This window comes from Neolamprologus multifasciatus, chromosome 13 (assembly GCF_963576455.1).
Source record: "Neolamprologus multifasciatus chromosome 13, fNeoMul1.2, whole genome shotgun sequence".
Taxonomy (NCBI): Eukaryota; Metazoa; Chordata; class Actinopteri; order Cichliformes; family Cichlidae; genus Neolamprologus; species Neolamprologus multifasciatus.
Window position 1 is genome coordinate 24,155,464 of NC_140451.1, and position 15,675 is coordinate 24,171,138.

Genomic DNA, 15,675 nt, shown 5'->3' on the forward strand with positions numbered 1-15,675 from the left:
CGTTGCCAGTAGCACTGAGTGCTGTGTGTTACGTGTGGCTAACTTTAAGTATTGAAAGTGGTTAAAGTTTCCCGTCAGTGATTTGTCTCTTGCAGATTGACAGCATTTATCTGATGTGTGGATCATAACAAGACTTTGGTGTTTTCTACTTGTAAAAATGTTTTCATCAACCTTAAAATCATATAAATTAGCTACACAGTGTATACTGCAGACATGGGCCACGGAGCTGTTTATCTTTTCTTTTAATTGTCTTTGAATTCTACAAATGAATTTGGTGGCAGCTTTCTTTGGCCCTTGTCTGATGCTGTGACATAATTGGTGGATGCTACTTTTGCTGAAGTTCATGACAACTTCACAACTAACCAATACCAGTAAGAGGATCTTAAAACAACACTGGTATTGGTTGCTGTTGTTTTTACTTTTTGAATTGTAAAATCTGATTATCACTGTCATGATTAATATATTCACTCTGAATCTTCCTGAATCAGACATTAAATTAAAAGTCTCGAAAGCCATCTAGTGTATAACTTTTGAACAACAGTACTCCAGGGGTTCGGTGTTTACCTAATGTTTTTTAAGTACAGTGGTCCCTCGCTATAACGCGGTTCACCTTTCGCAGCCTCGCTGTTTTCCTGATTTTTTTTTTTTTTTTTTTTTTGGTGCAATTTTTCATGGTTTTGTTTTTTTTCTTACAACGCATTGTGTTCTGCGTCCTGATTGGCTGTAGACCATTGTCAATCAATCTCGTGCGGTGTCTCCTGTACAGTACAGAATGCGTTCAGCTTGTCAAATTTACATAAATCTTCGATCGCTAGCAGTGTGACTCTGAAGTGCTGCACTGTATGTTTGTAAGTTTTCCCCCCAACAAACACAACAATGTCAGCAAAACGTTTTGCACCATCAAAGGCAACCGCGGGAGCCTTTGGTTTCATTCTATAATACTGGACTTATTTTTCTACAAAGGTTTGAACTTTGAGAGTCTCTAAACAAGAGAGAAAAGTGTGAAAATGTTCATATCTGTCTGAGAAAAGTGTATAAAGTGTGTAGTGAGGGGTTTTACAGCCTTAAAACATCTATAATAATTGTAAAAATAAAGTTGGCTACTTCGTGGATTTCATCTATCGCGGTTTATTTTTGGAACCTAACTCCCGCGATAAACGAGGGACCACTGTACTTCATAATGCTTCTATGGATTGATTAATACCAGGATTGTACAGATGGCAGAAAACATTTAATAATCCTACTAACATGTCTTGTCCATATTTCGTGTGAGGACTGTCTTTTGGTCAACAGCAGCTTGCAGGAGTTGATTGATTGGTTTGTTTATTTGTAAAACTTCACAATCCCTGCATTTACAGTTACTCAAGATGAGAGCAACCGTACGTGGGGCCGCAGCTCCCCCTTCAGGCCAGAGGAGTTTGATGACGTGAAAAAGGGAATCAAGAAGAAAGGAAGAACCTGGGGACCCAGTTCAGTACAGAGCAAAGAGAGGCCTGCTGCCGCTCAGAGGTGAAGTGTGTTTACACACAGGAAAAAAAGCACGGCAGTCACGTTTTACTCACGCTGTGTAGTTGAAGACTTCAAAACAAGCTTGTCTAAGTCCAATTTTCAAAGTGATGAAATAGTTTTTGACTCTTCTTTGTGTATCTGATTCATGCTACATTTGCAGAGTCCAAAAAAACAGTAAAGAAGTCATCATTTGTATGCTTCTCTAAAGGACTGCAGTGCAGATGGTCAAACATCTCAAAGTCTTATACAATTTAAAAAAAACAAAAAACCTTCTGTTCGCTGGCACATGAAAGACACTCAGATAGAAAATGTAACATTGCATTCGCACAGGGATGGTGAAGTGAACATAATATATACAAAAATCTAAACAATTGTAATTTATAATCAATCCTTTTATAAAAAATATTTAGATGTTAATAATCTCTGTACGTGTGATAATGTTTGTGCAAAGTTTCGCTCAGATTGGCCAACCCGTTAAAGAGGCGATGAGGTATATACAGACAAATGATCGTATGCTACGATCATTATAGTAAGAGGATGGAAAGTGGCATGCACTGTGCTGCACTCTGACACTCATCCGTCCAATAATGGTTGGGTCGCATGGGCACAGTGTGACACACATATGTGCCACAAATAGAAAAGTAGAATGACAGGAAGCCGATGCATATAGCACACACGAAGACAGTGTCGCCTCAAAAGATGACATAGTAATGATATGGAACAGCCTATGCAGCACTAATTTTGCTCGACCTTGTGGTCAGCGTGGTGCATGAAAGAGCATCCTCAGTCTTTGTGGCCAGATGTCTGCACAGTTACAGTGCTTTTTTCTTTATATATGTAACTAATTCTGCAGTGTACCTCACTAATAATTCTTTTTATAGAGTGCGTCCTCTGTCAGATGGCAGTAACCCGTGGTCCACCAGCCTGGTGAAGTCCCAGAAGTCTGTCCCTCTTGCTGCCCTGTTTGCCGAACAAGGTGAGCTAAAACTGTCAAGTGGTGACATTAAATTTGTTTCAATGGTGCTTGGATTTATAAGGAGCAGGTATTTATTGATATTTCCACTTCTGTGTTTTTAGCAGGGAACAGTAAAGATGAGACTTTCTCCCAGGAATGTTCTGACAGCAGCTCCAAACCAAAGCAGCTCAAGTTCCCCAACCAGGTGTACATCGATCTACCTCTGTGGAGGGACGAGCAGCAGACTCAGATTTGCCCTGGTGGAAACTGCGGGACAGGAGATGCTGGAGTGGGATTAGCAGGTCAGAGCGGCCAACCAGAGACTCCAGACGACCCATATACCACCACATCCACTTCATCCACCTCAACTACCCCACAGCTTACACCCACCAACAGCCTGAAAAGGACATCAGGTCGCCGCAAGACCGACGCTGTTCTGTATGGCTGCGGTTCGCTGCTTGCTTCGGTTGTGCTTGGTTATGATATCAGAGAGGCCCTGAAAAACTCAGCTGCTGGCGAAGACTGCGAGCCCCCGAAAGAGGAGAAAGAGAAGAAAAAGAAAGAGGGCCTGTTTCAACGTGCAACCCGTTTCCGCCGCAGCACCTCACCACCAAGCGGTCGCTCCCGTAAAGACGAGGGAACGTCAAACCACAACTCCCCCCAACCTGTCAATCTTATTTCCATGTCAGCCATCATGGAGTACAACTCTACCAAGTGTCTCTTACAGTCTGAAGCGGAGATGTCGGAGTCTAACCCTGTGAAGGCTGAGCATGTGGCTGTCAATCATCACACAGAGCCATCCAGATGCAGCCCAGCAGCAGTTCCAGAAGGCCAGAGTAACAAGACTGCAGCTAAAACGCAGACAGCGGTGCAAACCCAAAGCCAGCCATCAGAGCAGACCAACCACAACCCAGCAGCACGTCTACGCAGAAAGAAATACACCACCAACCATAACAGTGAGTAACTAACAAAAAGTGAGAAAACTTGTATATACAGGTTTAAAAAGGATTCCCACTCAAAAAATGCATCTCCCTGTTTGTTCACAGCCAATGGCCTGCCCGCTCTGCCTCCTCCAGTCACACAAAAGAAGCAGGAGAAACAAGAGAAAGATGGAGGGCCAGAAAAGCCCACTGGTGGAGAGGCCTTCACAAGACCGCGGCCAGTGTCACTCAGGGCCAAACCCCACACCTGGGCTCTGCTGCGAGGACGCAACAAAAGCTACTCCCTGGGTCACTATTCCGGAGAAAAGACGGCGCAGAACCTAAACGTGATGCTGTCCTCAGAGGTAGGGATGGGCTGCTCCCTGCTGGACATGGACACCGAGGGCCAGAAACGAGACTGCACCGTGCCGCTCTGCCGCATTCAAAGCTCTCCTGCACGGCCCTCTGTCTTTGAGCTGGATAAAGAGTTCCTCTCTTAGAAGTCTCGAGAAGCGATCTGCTTGCTGGTGGTTGTAGCTTGTTGCTCACAGCCTAGAATGTTCAGAACTTACACACACAGAACTCCTGGAGGGTTTAGAACCAGGCTGCCTTTGTTTCTATTTGATGAAGTTCTATACAGAGCGATAGAAACGGCTTTGTTGCAGTTCTAGCACATATTCTATGTTCTAGACTGCAGCAGAGTCTGAGGCTTTTAGAAAATTCCTGAGTCACAGGTGTTCCAGTGTGTTTCTTTCTAGTACACACACACACGGGGTTCTGAAACCAAGGCAGAACTTTCCAGAGATGGATCAGCAGCTCTTCCTGTGATCATCTCGGTGCTTGACTGCCACCTTTGTTTCCCCATCCTTTCCTCGCTCTTGTCACCACCATCCCCCTTTTCCTTTCTCGTTCTATCGGTGCAGCTAAACGTTGACCGCTGCTGCAGCTTTCTCAACACAATACCCTCACCTTTTTATTTATATATATATTTTTATAGGTAATTTAATATGAAGAGACTTGACCTTACCTTAGAAACCAACAGGACACACATTCCATGTCAGTTTCGAAAAAGTGTGATCACGCTTTTAGATTTTTTAATTTTTTTTTTGACTTAAAAATCATGCATGCATGTACTTAAAACATTGAACAAAAATATACTATGCCTTGTTTGTAAATATTTCTTTTAATCCTTTATCGGCCTAATGCTGGCAGTTTTGTTTTCTTTTATATGGCATTAATGCTGTTTCATGACTGAGGCAGCAATGCTGCAGTACAGTTTGTTCTTGGGCAATAGATTGGGGTTTTCGAAGAGTCCGTGGAGTAGTCGAGAAATGTGTCTGTTAATTTGTGTTCATGAAGAAAAATGTTTTCTTTTGTTTGTTTGTTTGTTTGTATGCACAAAAACATCTGCCACACAGTCTGAGGAGAGTTTATGAGGCTCATGAACACAAATTGTAGTGTAGTCCACCCTAGGAAGGGGAAGATGGTGGCATTCACTTAAGAGACACGATTCATGTTTGTATGGTTAAGATTCAGACCAAAATCTTAGGTTTAAACACAGATTGTGGTTTAGGTTCAAATAAAACAGCTGAGCCATGTTTTAAAGCTCTGTTACACTTCCTTTTGAAACACTTGAGTTTTGCAGTCGGGGTTACTGTCACATATTTAATTGCTGTCCATGAGTACACAGGAACAGATCACATTTCTGGACTACATCACGTGTTACCATGAGGCCATGCTGTCTCGAGGTAGATTACATACTGGACCTGGGTAGAGATGCATGTGTGTTTCCACCCAGAATTCCCTGAATCTTTTAGAGATGCGGGTAGAAAACTGGAAGTCCTACAAAGCAGACCTGGAATCTTCTCATTTAGGAGTTGTGGTCATGTGTTGATAATATGGAATATGGAGTATTTATAGATGTTTTTTCTTTGTTAAAATTGTCTTTATTTGGCACACTGCAGCAGAACGGGAGGGACGCATCAGCCGTGAATGTTCATGTGAGGGAAAACCCAAATAAACTGCTTGGATATTTAGGATTTCTACAAAGCCCATAAATGTGCACACAGGAGAGTGTTTACTTACCGTTTAGAGCATCAACTGCACAAAACTGCAATACTTGTACTGTAAACCTGATAAATGTGTGCCTTTCAGCTTTGTCGTTTAAAAGCTCGGTCACTCAGAGTCATAGAAATCAGCCCCAGTTTGGTTGGTTTGATTCTGTGATAGCGCTGTTACATGTAACTGGTTTTAACGTTTAGTTGAGTCAGGTTGTCGGTTGTATCTGTTTCTCTTTGTACACTTTTTATACAATGTTAAGCAAAAGGTTTTTGCATTTAGAAAATATTCCGAGTCAAGACACCGTTTGCCTTTCATGATCATGCTAGTTTTCCTCAGTATTCACAAAGGGCTTTGAATGTTGATTTGTCAACATGTTTCTTCCAGACTTGTGTGAACTTGACAGTATGCAGAGCTGATAATGAAGGATATATGCTGGACCCAATGCCACCTGTAATTGTTTAGTGAGTAAATTGAATATAAAAGTGGCCCACTCAAGTATTCATTTACTAAAAGATATGAATTTCCAAATGGTGTAAATATAACTGATTGCTCATGTGTATCTCACTGTGGCATTTTATCATTTCCTGTGTTGCTGTGTTTTATGACCACTGAATTCAGAGCAGCTCTAAACACTGTAAAGGGCCTTACTGATCATAGGGCTGTTAAAAGTGAAATAAATTAAGGGCATCTTTAAACACCAGCATGCACTGCTGCTATAACACTGCAGACCTGAAACATTCCCAGACACACATGCCAATATATTTTACAAACTGCAGCAATAATATTCGTGAATCCAGACACTGCACATTCAGGCTGTGTGGCTACAGGACCAAAATTCAGCTCTATCAGCACTAAGGCCTCTCAGTCCTCAAGACCAAAACCACTAAATGAACTAGCTGCTAGTGAGGAGTTCCTACAAAGAAGGCGACTCCACATAGATCCTCAGTGTGAAGCACTGTAGCTGAAAGACCCACCGCCCTCCCAATCAAATGAGAACTTCCTGTTAAATGCAGTGCTTCCTTTAAATCACTGAACACGTGTCATGCTGACTGTGTCACATTGAGCTTAGAATACATCTGTTTCAGTGAGCGCTGTTTGGTATCATTACAGTATTTGTCATTTCATGCCTGATTGATGAAGAGTATCCAGTTTATCAATGTTTTCAATAAAGTCTAAGTCGAGACTAATGTCATTGGTTTGTCTTTTTTTCCTAACACAGTTTAAAATATCATTTCAGTTTTTGTGTCATCTGAAGATGATTTATGGGGATTCAATTCAACTAGTAGTTCTGCATCATGTTCAAAAGTTCCCGAAGATGCTGCGAAACCCTCAAAAAGCTGAAAGATGCCTCTGCCTACAGACTGGATGGTTAAAGGACAGGGCCCAGATTCAAAGACAAGACAGTAAAGTTCACGAGATGTTCTTTTTTTCACAGCCATGAATGTGAAAGTAGCAAAACACAAGACTAAAATAATTACTGACGCAGTGAGGTGAAGCTATTGTTGGTGAAGACCCAAAGCCCAAACCTACACCAACAGAACATGGAATTTTATTATTATTATTTTCCAAAGTCCTGACATTCAGGGTAAAAGAAAAAGTAATCATTCTTAGACAACCATCACACATGGTTTGAAGCTCAAGTGCAAGTCAGTCACCCCTGATGACCTCAAAGGGTTCAGTTACTACTTTTAAATCTTCCTTAACAAGCAAGCTACGTGCACAGATTATATTATTATACGACACATAAGTATAAAAAATATCGTAGGTTTTTTTTTCCCCCTCTATATTTGATTATTGAAGTATTATGTAGACTCCTAGCAACAGTTAAAAAGTCTGAATCTTGAAATCTGAAGGCACCACTATGGTGACTCTGTCCTTTAAGTTTGTATTCACTGTCGTCTTGGAATAAATCTAAACTACCACAACAGAGTAACACCAGGAAAAAACCCCACTAGAATCAAAGTTGCTGTTTCTGCATATTACTGAGCTTTAATTAAAAACAAGTATATATTCATGGCTGCACAAATAGGCGTAACACTATACCTTTGTAGGCAATAAAATACAAAGAGGAGAAGACGATGAGAAAACTGTGAAAAACACCACCAGCTTTACTGTTTGTACAAAAAGGGTCCAACTTACAGGACGGAGGTCAATTTCAACAGTGGATTTTATTTGTAGTGTGATACATTTGGCACAGTACATTCTCATAAAGTTTTCTTTTAGCAGAGTTTTTTCTTTACAAAAAGCTCTCTTAAAGACGTTAAAGCAGCATTCGCTGATCCTCACTGCTGGACTGCATGCGAGAGGAATGAGGAAACAGACATAAGTTGAAAATATATCTTGACCATGTGTGAACGAGCACACCAGATTGCAATAATATTTTTATGATTTATGGAGAGGAAAAGCTGCCTGTCACCACTTTTGACTGTGCGTTAGATAGAAAACTCCAAAACAGGAGCTCTGGCTGCGATCAGTAGATGAATCTACCGGGTGGCTCTTGAGTTCAGAATATTTTTGCCATGAATAGAAAAAATAAAAAAAAAATACTCTTAAGTTTAAAAAAACAAAAGCAATCCTCTTCCGGTGAACGTGAAAGTTTGCCTTCATATGAGACCTTTAATGCTTTGTACAATAAAGTGCATCACTTTTACTTGCACGGATCTGTGTGGCTGTCGAGGTAGCGATGGATATTCAAAGCTGAAGGGATGGCCGACGCTGTGTCTGCAGAAAATAGAATAGAATAGAATAGAATTCAACTTTATTGTCATTGCACATGTCACAAGTACAAGGCAACGAAATGCAGTGAGAAGGAAATCAGCAAATGGAGCAGTTCTGTTTTGTCTCTCTAAAACAGGGGTGTCAAACTCAAATACACAGTGGGCCAAAATTCAAAACTAATGTTAATATTTATTGAAATATATTTATTCCTCCAGATATAAGAATGAATCTTTTCTTATGGTAAAAAAAAAAATGGTAAAATGGTCTGTATTTGTATAGTGCTTTACTTGGTCCTAAGGACCCCAAAGCACTTTACACAATCATCCACACATTCACACACTGGTGTAGCCACAGTGTAGCCACAGCCGCCCTGGGGCGCACTGACAGAGCCGAGGCTGTCGGACACTGGCGCCACCGGGGCCTCTGACCACCACCAGTAGGCATTGGGTGAAGTGTCTTGCCCAAGGACACAACGACCAAGACTGTCGGAGCCGGGGCTCGAACCGGCAACCTTCCGATTACAAGACGAACGCCCAACTCTTGAGCCACGATCGCCCCATGGACACGTTTTGCTGAAAAACTGAATATGGAACAAGCAAAGCTTAATACTAAACAATATATATATTAGCTGTATAATACCAGTAGGCCAGCTCTAATAGTAATTTGGTATGGCCAAATTTGTCCCGCAGGCCAGAGTTTGACATCTATGCTCTAAAAGATCTAAATATGGTGAAAAGGGTGGGGTGAGCTGGGGTAATTACTGTCATCATGTACAGACTCTCATGATAGGATTTCTCCTCCAGGGTGTTTCTTTCCCCTCCGTCCCTCTATCTCAAAGCCTCGGGCGATTGTGATGTGACAAATGATACTAGCGTCTCATCTAGGTGATCTTTTGTTGCAGCAGTATTGTTGGTCATCAACAATACTCTCCAACGAGTCTGTGTGCAGGTAACTAAAACACACACCTGCAACAGTTTCTCACAGATATGGCGGCTTTGTGCTGTGGCAGGAATTTGCATCTGTGGTAATGATCTATAGAAGCTAGATACGTCTCTACCCTGCAGCCGGCACGACATGATACGATGCAATGATGTGATATGAGGGAATGTGTTTTCATACCTGTGTTGTCAGAGGGTAGTGACGCATTTCAGAGAGCTGCGGGCGCTGTGCTTGCCCTGCAGAGGGAGGACGATCTGAGCTTTGAGGCAGTATTCTTTTCTGTGATTCAGGTCCTTCAGAGTCAGCTTGTGAGAACAGCACTTCATGTCAAACACCTCCTAAAGGAGAAAGAGATAAAGAGAGAGAGACAGTGAGTGTCCACCAGCTCTCAGCGGTAACGGGCGGCTGGAAGCAACAGGTGGTGCAGTTTGACAGAAAATTTCAAGAACTACAGGCGGAAAAAATACAAGTTGTTTTGTTCTTCTTTTTGTTGTTGTTCTTGTTTTTGTCAATCATCTTTTGCTGCTCTTCCTCTTCTTCCTTCTCTATTTTGGAACTGTGCACCGATTCCACTGTAACCTTTCAATTGAGTGTCACAAACAGCGAGGAATGAATTGACAATGAATAATTTACTAATGTTTACAGTGAAACCTAGAGAAAAAAAAGATGTAATCCAGTGCTTATCATAGAGAAAATGCAGTGATTATTGATTATTATTTCATTCTTAAATGCTGAAACGTGTGCTAAAATTGGGGAAATGTAGAGATTTCAGCATGTTCAGCTGTTCTGACTTAAATTCCCAATTAAGTGTGATTCATTTATCACAAGTGCACAAATCAAACAGTTTTCCCATGGAATTACATTCAGGATGTAATGAGTCTAAAATAAACCCAGCCTAATCAGTGTGGAGATGGATGCGCAGCAGGGTGTTTGGTGTGAGTGTGTGTGCGTACTTCTTCTCCACTGGGGTGTGTTAAGTAGATCTTGTAGTACAAATTGCTGTGCAGCTTCCGGACCAGCTCTCGGGGGGACTTCACTCGGACTACAATGGCTGGTTGTTCGGTTACATTCAGTCTCAGCACAGGGGGGCTGATTTTGGCTGCATGGGAAACAAATTTCTTTGAGCTTATCCGCAGAGCGATGAACACACAGTTGTGAGAGCGTGAAGCAACGCAGAGGAAAAGAGAGGAAGCAGCGGAGAGTATGCTGCTGTTGTTTTTAACTTAAAGAGGGAAGTCTAAAGAATTCATGTGACTGTGATTGGATTACAAGACAATGCAACCTGAACTTTGGAGCTTTTTTATCTGACATTAGTTATATATATATAGTTTGGAGAGAGCATTTTTGAACTTAACTTAGATCTTTGTTATGCTCTATTTAAATAGCTGAACCAACTCATGAGTGTCGGTGCACCTGCCTTCAGGCTGTGCTTGCTGCCATACGTTCCTGCATCAGTTTGGGGAAGTGAGAACGAACGGAAAGAGGATGCAGACAATGATGCGAGAAGTTGTGTAAACACTCACTGTCCCAACGCGGGCTGAATCTGGGGGAGAGGGCCCAGGCTGATTTGCTGCTGTTGGCCACAGACACAGCGCCAACTCTGGCGTAGTACCACTCTCTGGGCTCAGAGGTCACGTCGCTGAGGTCACAGTGGTGCTTCCGGATCTTTTGACAGCCTGGCACATCGATCCACTCGGGCTCGCCATAACTGAGGGAGAAGACATAAACACAGAGGATGGTTATTTCATCCTGTGCAACCTACCCAGCATCCTACTGAGGGTGCTGGAATAATATTAACACAGATACTCAGATTAGAAAAATTCTACACTCCAATTGGATTCATGTTAAACATTCACATCTTTTCTAGAGTTCTGCTGCTGACATCTCACAGATTAAGAAAGCTGCAGGTTTCGTCACTCTCCAACCGAAATTTATTGAACCAACAGCAAGAAGATCAAAACTACATTTCACGTTTGAAAAACGTCGTCATGAATTCCCTCTTACTTTTGCAGTTTTGCTTCCACCACCATAAAATCACACTTCCTCCACAGCTCTCTCTCTCGGTGTACTTCGAGACCAGTTTCCGATCTCAAATCTCAGTTTTCTGCATTATTCGCTGGCTTATTCGCACCAATCTACCGTTGTGTTCAGCGCTGTCGGCCGCTGTTTTGTTTAGTCTTTTTCAAAAATGACCGCTGACAAGAAAGCCTCATTTATGCTGTTCAATACCGAAGAAATGTAAACTTTTACAAATTATGCCAAACTGCAAAGGCTTAGTTGTGTCTCTAATAAAACCTCCATAACTTTGCTCTGCTTCATTCAGCAGCATCAGGTAATGTTCATATATTGATTCATGATTTTCTTCTGTTTTTGATCTACTGCAGATTATTTTAAGGCGGTTATCTGCTATAAAATACTTGAAAATCTCCTTCATGTTTTTCTTTGGTTTATCCTCCGTTACAAAGGAGTCTGCTGTGATGCTTACACCTCCGATGAAGTCTGACAAGTGTCAGCTTTGTTTTTATACCTAGATACTAAAAAATATGGATATGTACTGATAAATGATCAGAATTATGTTTCTGACCGTCTCAGTGAAAATCGTGACCTTGTGAATCGAAATTGAATCTGTTATAGAAATCAAAATTGATACCCAGCCCTACTCCAAAACTCAGCAAAAAAAACCTGTATGTCAGGAGCTTCGTGGCACGAGTCAGTACTTTACTCCATGTAGTCTAACTCAGTAAGTTCCACCTTAACTGCAAAACACTTCGTTTGCTGATACATCAGCAATAATGATACAATGATCAGATGTAATGCAGAAGAGGCAATGTTTCGCTGCTGAATGAATGCTTTTATTTTGATATTTTGAATATCATGCAGGACTGTTACTTGTAAAAGAGTCTTGCTTCCTTTTTTGTAGTTAAAACTGTGCTCCTGCATGTGTGTGTGTGTGTGTCCTCTCACATCTTCCACTGGACGTTGTACTGCAGAGAAGAGCTCGTGGTGGGTGGAGTCCAGTTCAGGATGTTTTTATAGTTCACTGAGTCAAACCTCACCTGGCTGGGTCGAGGCAGTATCACTGGAAGTGTGAAAAAATAATGAAGAACAGTCTGGGTTTATGCAAAGATAATGTCCATACTAATGTGTATTATTCAGAAACATAGTAAAGATAATGATCACATACACAGAATAGTAGTATAGTAAATACAGTGAAGGTAAATGACAACATATAATATCTGTTAATTTTACACTTTGAAAGGCACTGAAACCCAGAATTTAGTAAGAGTTTTCTAAGCTTTTCACATTACGCTGCATGGATTTTATAGAGGGCAACTTGCAATGAAGAAGATGCTTTTAACATTTCTAAAAGATCAACAGCAGCTCCTGTCCAAACTTAACACACTGCAGTTAAATTATTAGTAAAAAAACAAACAAACAAAACAATACAAATAATTCTCATGGCAAAAATCATCTCTCATCTCTTTTTCTCACACCTTTGTCTGTTGTTCTTTCTGAACAAACACAGCAGTGTCGGACCAACTTTGTTTTCATTCCCAACAATAACATTACACTTCATTCTTTATTTCAACAAGTCTAGACTTTGATAATCACTCAAAAAGTGTGTTTCAGTTGTTCAGGATTTACTAATGAATTTTAGACTAGGGAAAAGGTAATGAAAAAGTAGATTTCTAGCAGAAGATGCTGTAAGTTCTCCTATTGGTTGGTTTGCACCAGTAAATGTAAAGTTATACTTCTTGGTTTTATTATGGGAGCAGTGAGGTGAGGCAGATGTAAATCAGCTTAACTTTAGATCAAGAACAGCCCTAAACCACATGTTTTACATGGAAATAAAAATACAGAGAAATAAATTCTAAGAAGTTACCTTGTGCTGTGACAGAGATGCCCAAGTTGCCCAGCAGCGCTGCTCCAAGCAGGAGAGATGTCATGGTGTTTATGTGGTTTGTGGACGACCAATGTGCAAATGTTCACAACAAGTCACACTGGACTGGACTGGTGCTGTTGGAAACACGCTTGCTTTTAACATGCCATCAACTTCCCCTAACGTTCCTTATATGGCATTTTGGACACAGATATAGGATATAGTGTTACTTATTTGATTTTCTAAGATTTTTTTTTTCCTGTGTTTTTTTACAAATTGTACAAAAGGATCCAAAACAAAAAAGTGTCAGATCACGTTACTTGTGTGCCACCCAAATGTGTGCTAAAGTATTGAATATCATGACTTTGCTGGGTCATTCCTGCCAAAGTCAATTTTAAAACACAAAAGACACAAAGCTCTTACAATAGCAGTAAACCTGAGGATACTTGAGTCCCCCCTCATTCTTTGTATTCTGCTAGGAAAATGGGTTTACTGAAAGTCCTTTTAAACTGCTTTTACTGCATTAGCAGTGTGTTTGGGATTTTTGTTGTGCTTAAAAATTAAGCTGTTGCCAATCTGATGCTTGCGATGTATTGTTGGTACCACAATCTGATGGCACCTTTCTGTGTTCATTATTCCATTTTTTAGCAGTGCAAGTTCTTTTTCAGCACTTATCCAGTTTCCTCAAATTTTTTAGGGACAGAAGTTTTCACCTTATAGCTCTTTACAAATCACTTTGTTGGCAGAAAATACCACTTTATGCCTGCCAAACTGTTATCTTTGGCATTTTTGTATATTCACTAAAGAAATCAGATTGTATGCCTTTGCGATAGGCTGCCAATAACAAAGTGTAGAAGGTTCTGATTTAAAACTGGCTAGATGTAGGTTACCCAGATGTAGGTTACCCAGATGTAGGTTACTCCTGCTAAGGCCTTTGTTGGTTCCCTGTCGTTCAGGAGGATTACCACACTGCCCCATTTCTGGTCTACCCAGTTATAAGCAATGCTAATGCTTGTGTAAGAGTTTACTGGAAATCTGTTACCTAATGATTTCCTATGCATGACCTGCCCCTTTTCATCACACTTCATATTTCCATATTTCCACTCTGTTCATTATCAGGTATATTGCCACCAGTGAGTATTTATAGCAGCTATTATTAGGTAATGCAGAACATGAACCTATGCAAATTACTTTATTTGACATTATTGCAGCTAGACTTCATCTTTTCTTTTTCTTCATAATTTAGCACAGGGGCATACCCTTCAGCAGCCTTTCAGTATTTGAAAAATATTAATTTAATTTAATACAAAACAATATGTAAAAAGTTTGTTTATACTAATTAACTGGTATACCGATAACTGGTTACACTCTACTACATATTAAAGTAGTTGCAAAAAACGTAAGTGGAAATTAACATTTGAAATAGTTAAAAGTAATTGAAAAAAATGAAAGATACTGTTTAACAACAAATTTAAAGCTGAAAGCTACAATTTGTGGATATGCAGATGAAAATTTGAAAAAAGTAACAAATACATATTAAGCAGCTACATGGTATGTGTAAATGTTAAGCTCATTTAATTTGTTAGCTATTAATATTGAATGTGGTAAAAGTGTCATGGACAATATGTTCCTGGAAGTTATAAATAAGCATCAAATTAACTAAGTATGTAAATAAATGGCAAAATTTAAACATAGCAGTAAAATGTGTAAGCTTATATCTATTGAATCAAATAGTGGTTCAATAAACAAAGTATATGCAACACATGAGATAGCATCTAAAAGTAAAAACAAATAACAAAATAAAATAAGAAGTTGAATAAAATAAAGGATAAATTCTGGATACTAGTAATAGATCAAAGGAGAAAAGGTGAAATGCATTTGGTAAGATATTAAAGCAGGTAAAACAGACAAACATACGTGCTTCAAAAGCTAATATTAGATGTCAGCAAAGTAGCCTAATAAGTAGCAAATAGTAAAAGCTTAAATGCTGTGGGTGAATGGCTAAAGTAGCTGAGAGCAAGAAATATACAAATATAAATTACATCCATTGAATTTTGAAGTTAAAAGCAAATCGAACACACCAACTCTGAAATCGTGATCAAAAACAAAACAAAACAAAACAAATCTCTTAAAGTATCTGAATTTATAAGTTTTAGTCATTCAGGCCTTTTTGTCTTTAACACATTCTTGCAGTCGAATTGGTGCGTCACTGGGCTTTATAGATATCTGCAGCTAGGTATCATTGCATATCAGTGAAGATGTATGCTATGGCTTCTAACAACACTGCCTAAAACATGTATAATGTAAATACAACTGGGCCTGGTACAAAACCCTGTGGAACTCCTTAATTAACCTTAGGGTGTTAAAAGCTCCATTTATTTGAACAAGTCTAATGGAGTCTAATAGCTTTTTAAAGCTCTTAAGAATAAAGGCTATGAGTACTTGCTTCTAAAAGTAATGGTTAAATGGTGACACTATAAGGTAGCAACAAGGGCCTAAAAGTAATGTGTGAAAAGTGCAGCAGGCAAATGGTTAAATGGGTGAAATTAATAGAGAATAAAAAGGTAACAGTAGCATTTAAATAAATGGATAAATGGTAAAGAGAGTTAAAAGTTATGATTAAAAGATCTGGTTATAATTGGTGATAGTGGCATTTTGTTTTAAGAAGAAGGATGAATACAAACAGGCTGTAA

At 39.9% G+C, this 15,675-nt stretch overlaps 2 protein-coding genes across 5 annotated transcripts in view; one reads left to right on the plus strand and one right to left on the minus strand.

The window, feature by feature from the left end:
* Positions 1 to 11,136, plus strand: part of map3k21 (mitogen-activated protein kinase kinase kinase 21) — a 32,548-nt gene extending 21,412 nt beyond the window's left edge. For 2 of the 4 annotated variants that reach the window (XM_085181820.1, XM_085181818.1), the window contains 4 exons: positions 1,359 to 1,509; positions 2,391 to 2,485; positions 2,587 to 3,420; positions 3,511 to 11,136. In XM_085181820.1, coding sequence (XP_085037946.1) covers positions 1,359 to 1,509; positions 2,391 to 2,485; positions 2,587 to 3,420; positions 3,511 to 3,884 — 1,454 coding nt within the window. In that variant the 3' untranslated portion in view covers positions 3,885 to 11,136. The remainder of the gene's footprint in view (positions 1 to 1,358; positions 1,510 to 2,390; positions 2,486 to 2,586; positions 3,421 to 3,510) is intronic. The other 2 variants (XM_085181821.1, XM_085181819.1) reach the window with 1 other exon arrangement.
* il22ra2 (interleukin 22 receptor, alpha 2) lies at positions 4,757 to 14,336 on the minus strand. Its single transcript, XM_085181824.1, has 6 exons — positions 12,986 to 14,336; positions 12,067 to 12,181; positions 10,626 to 10,810; positions 10,056 to 10,201; positions 9,283 to 9,440; positions 4,757 to 8,166 (listed from the first exon to the last, which is right to left on the minus strand). Exons 1-5 carry the CDS (start codon positions 13,047 to 13,049, stop codon positions 9,291 to 9,293), a joined length of 660 nt encoding a protein of 219 aa, XP_085037950.1. The 5' UTR covers positions 13,050 to 14,336; the 3' UTR covers positions 4,757 to 8,166; positions 9,283 to 9,290.
* Positions 14,337 to 15,675: the final 1,339 nt, after the last annotated feature.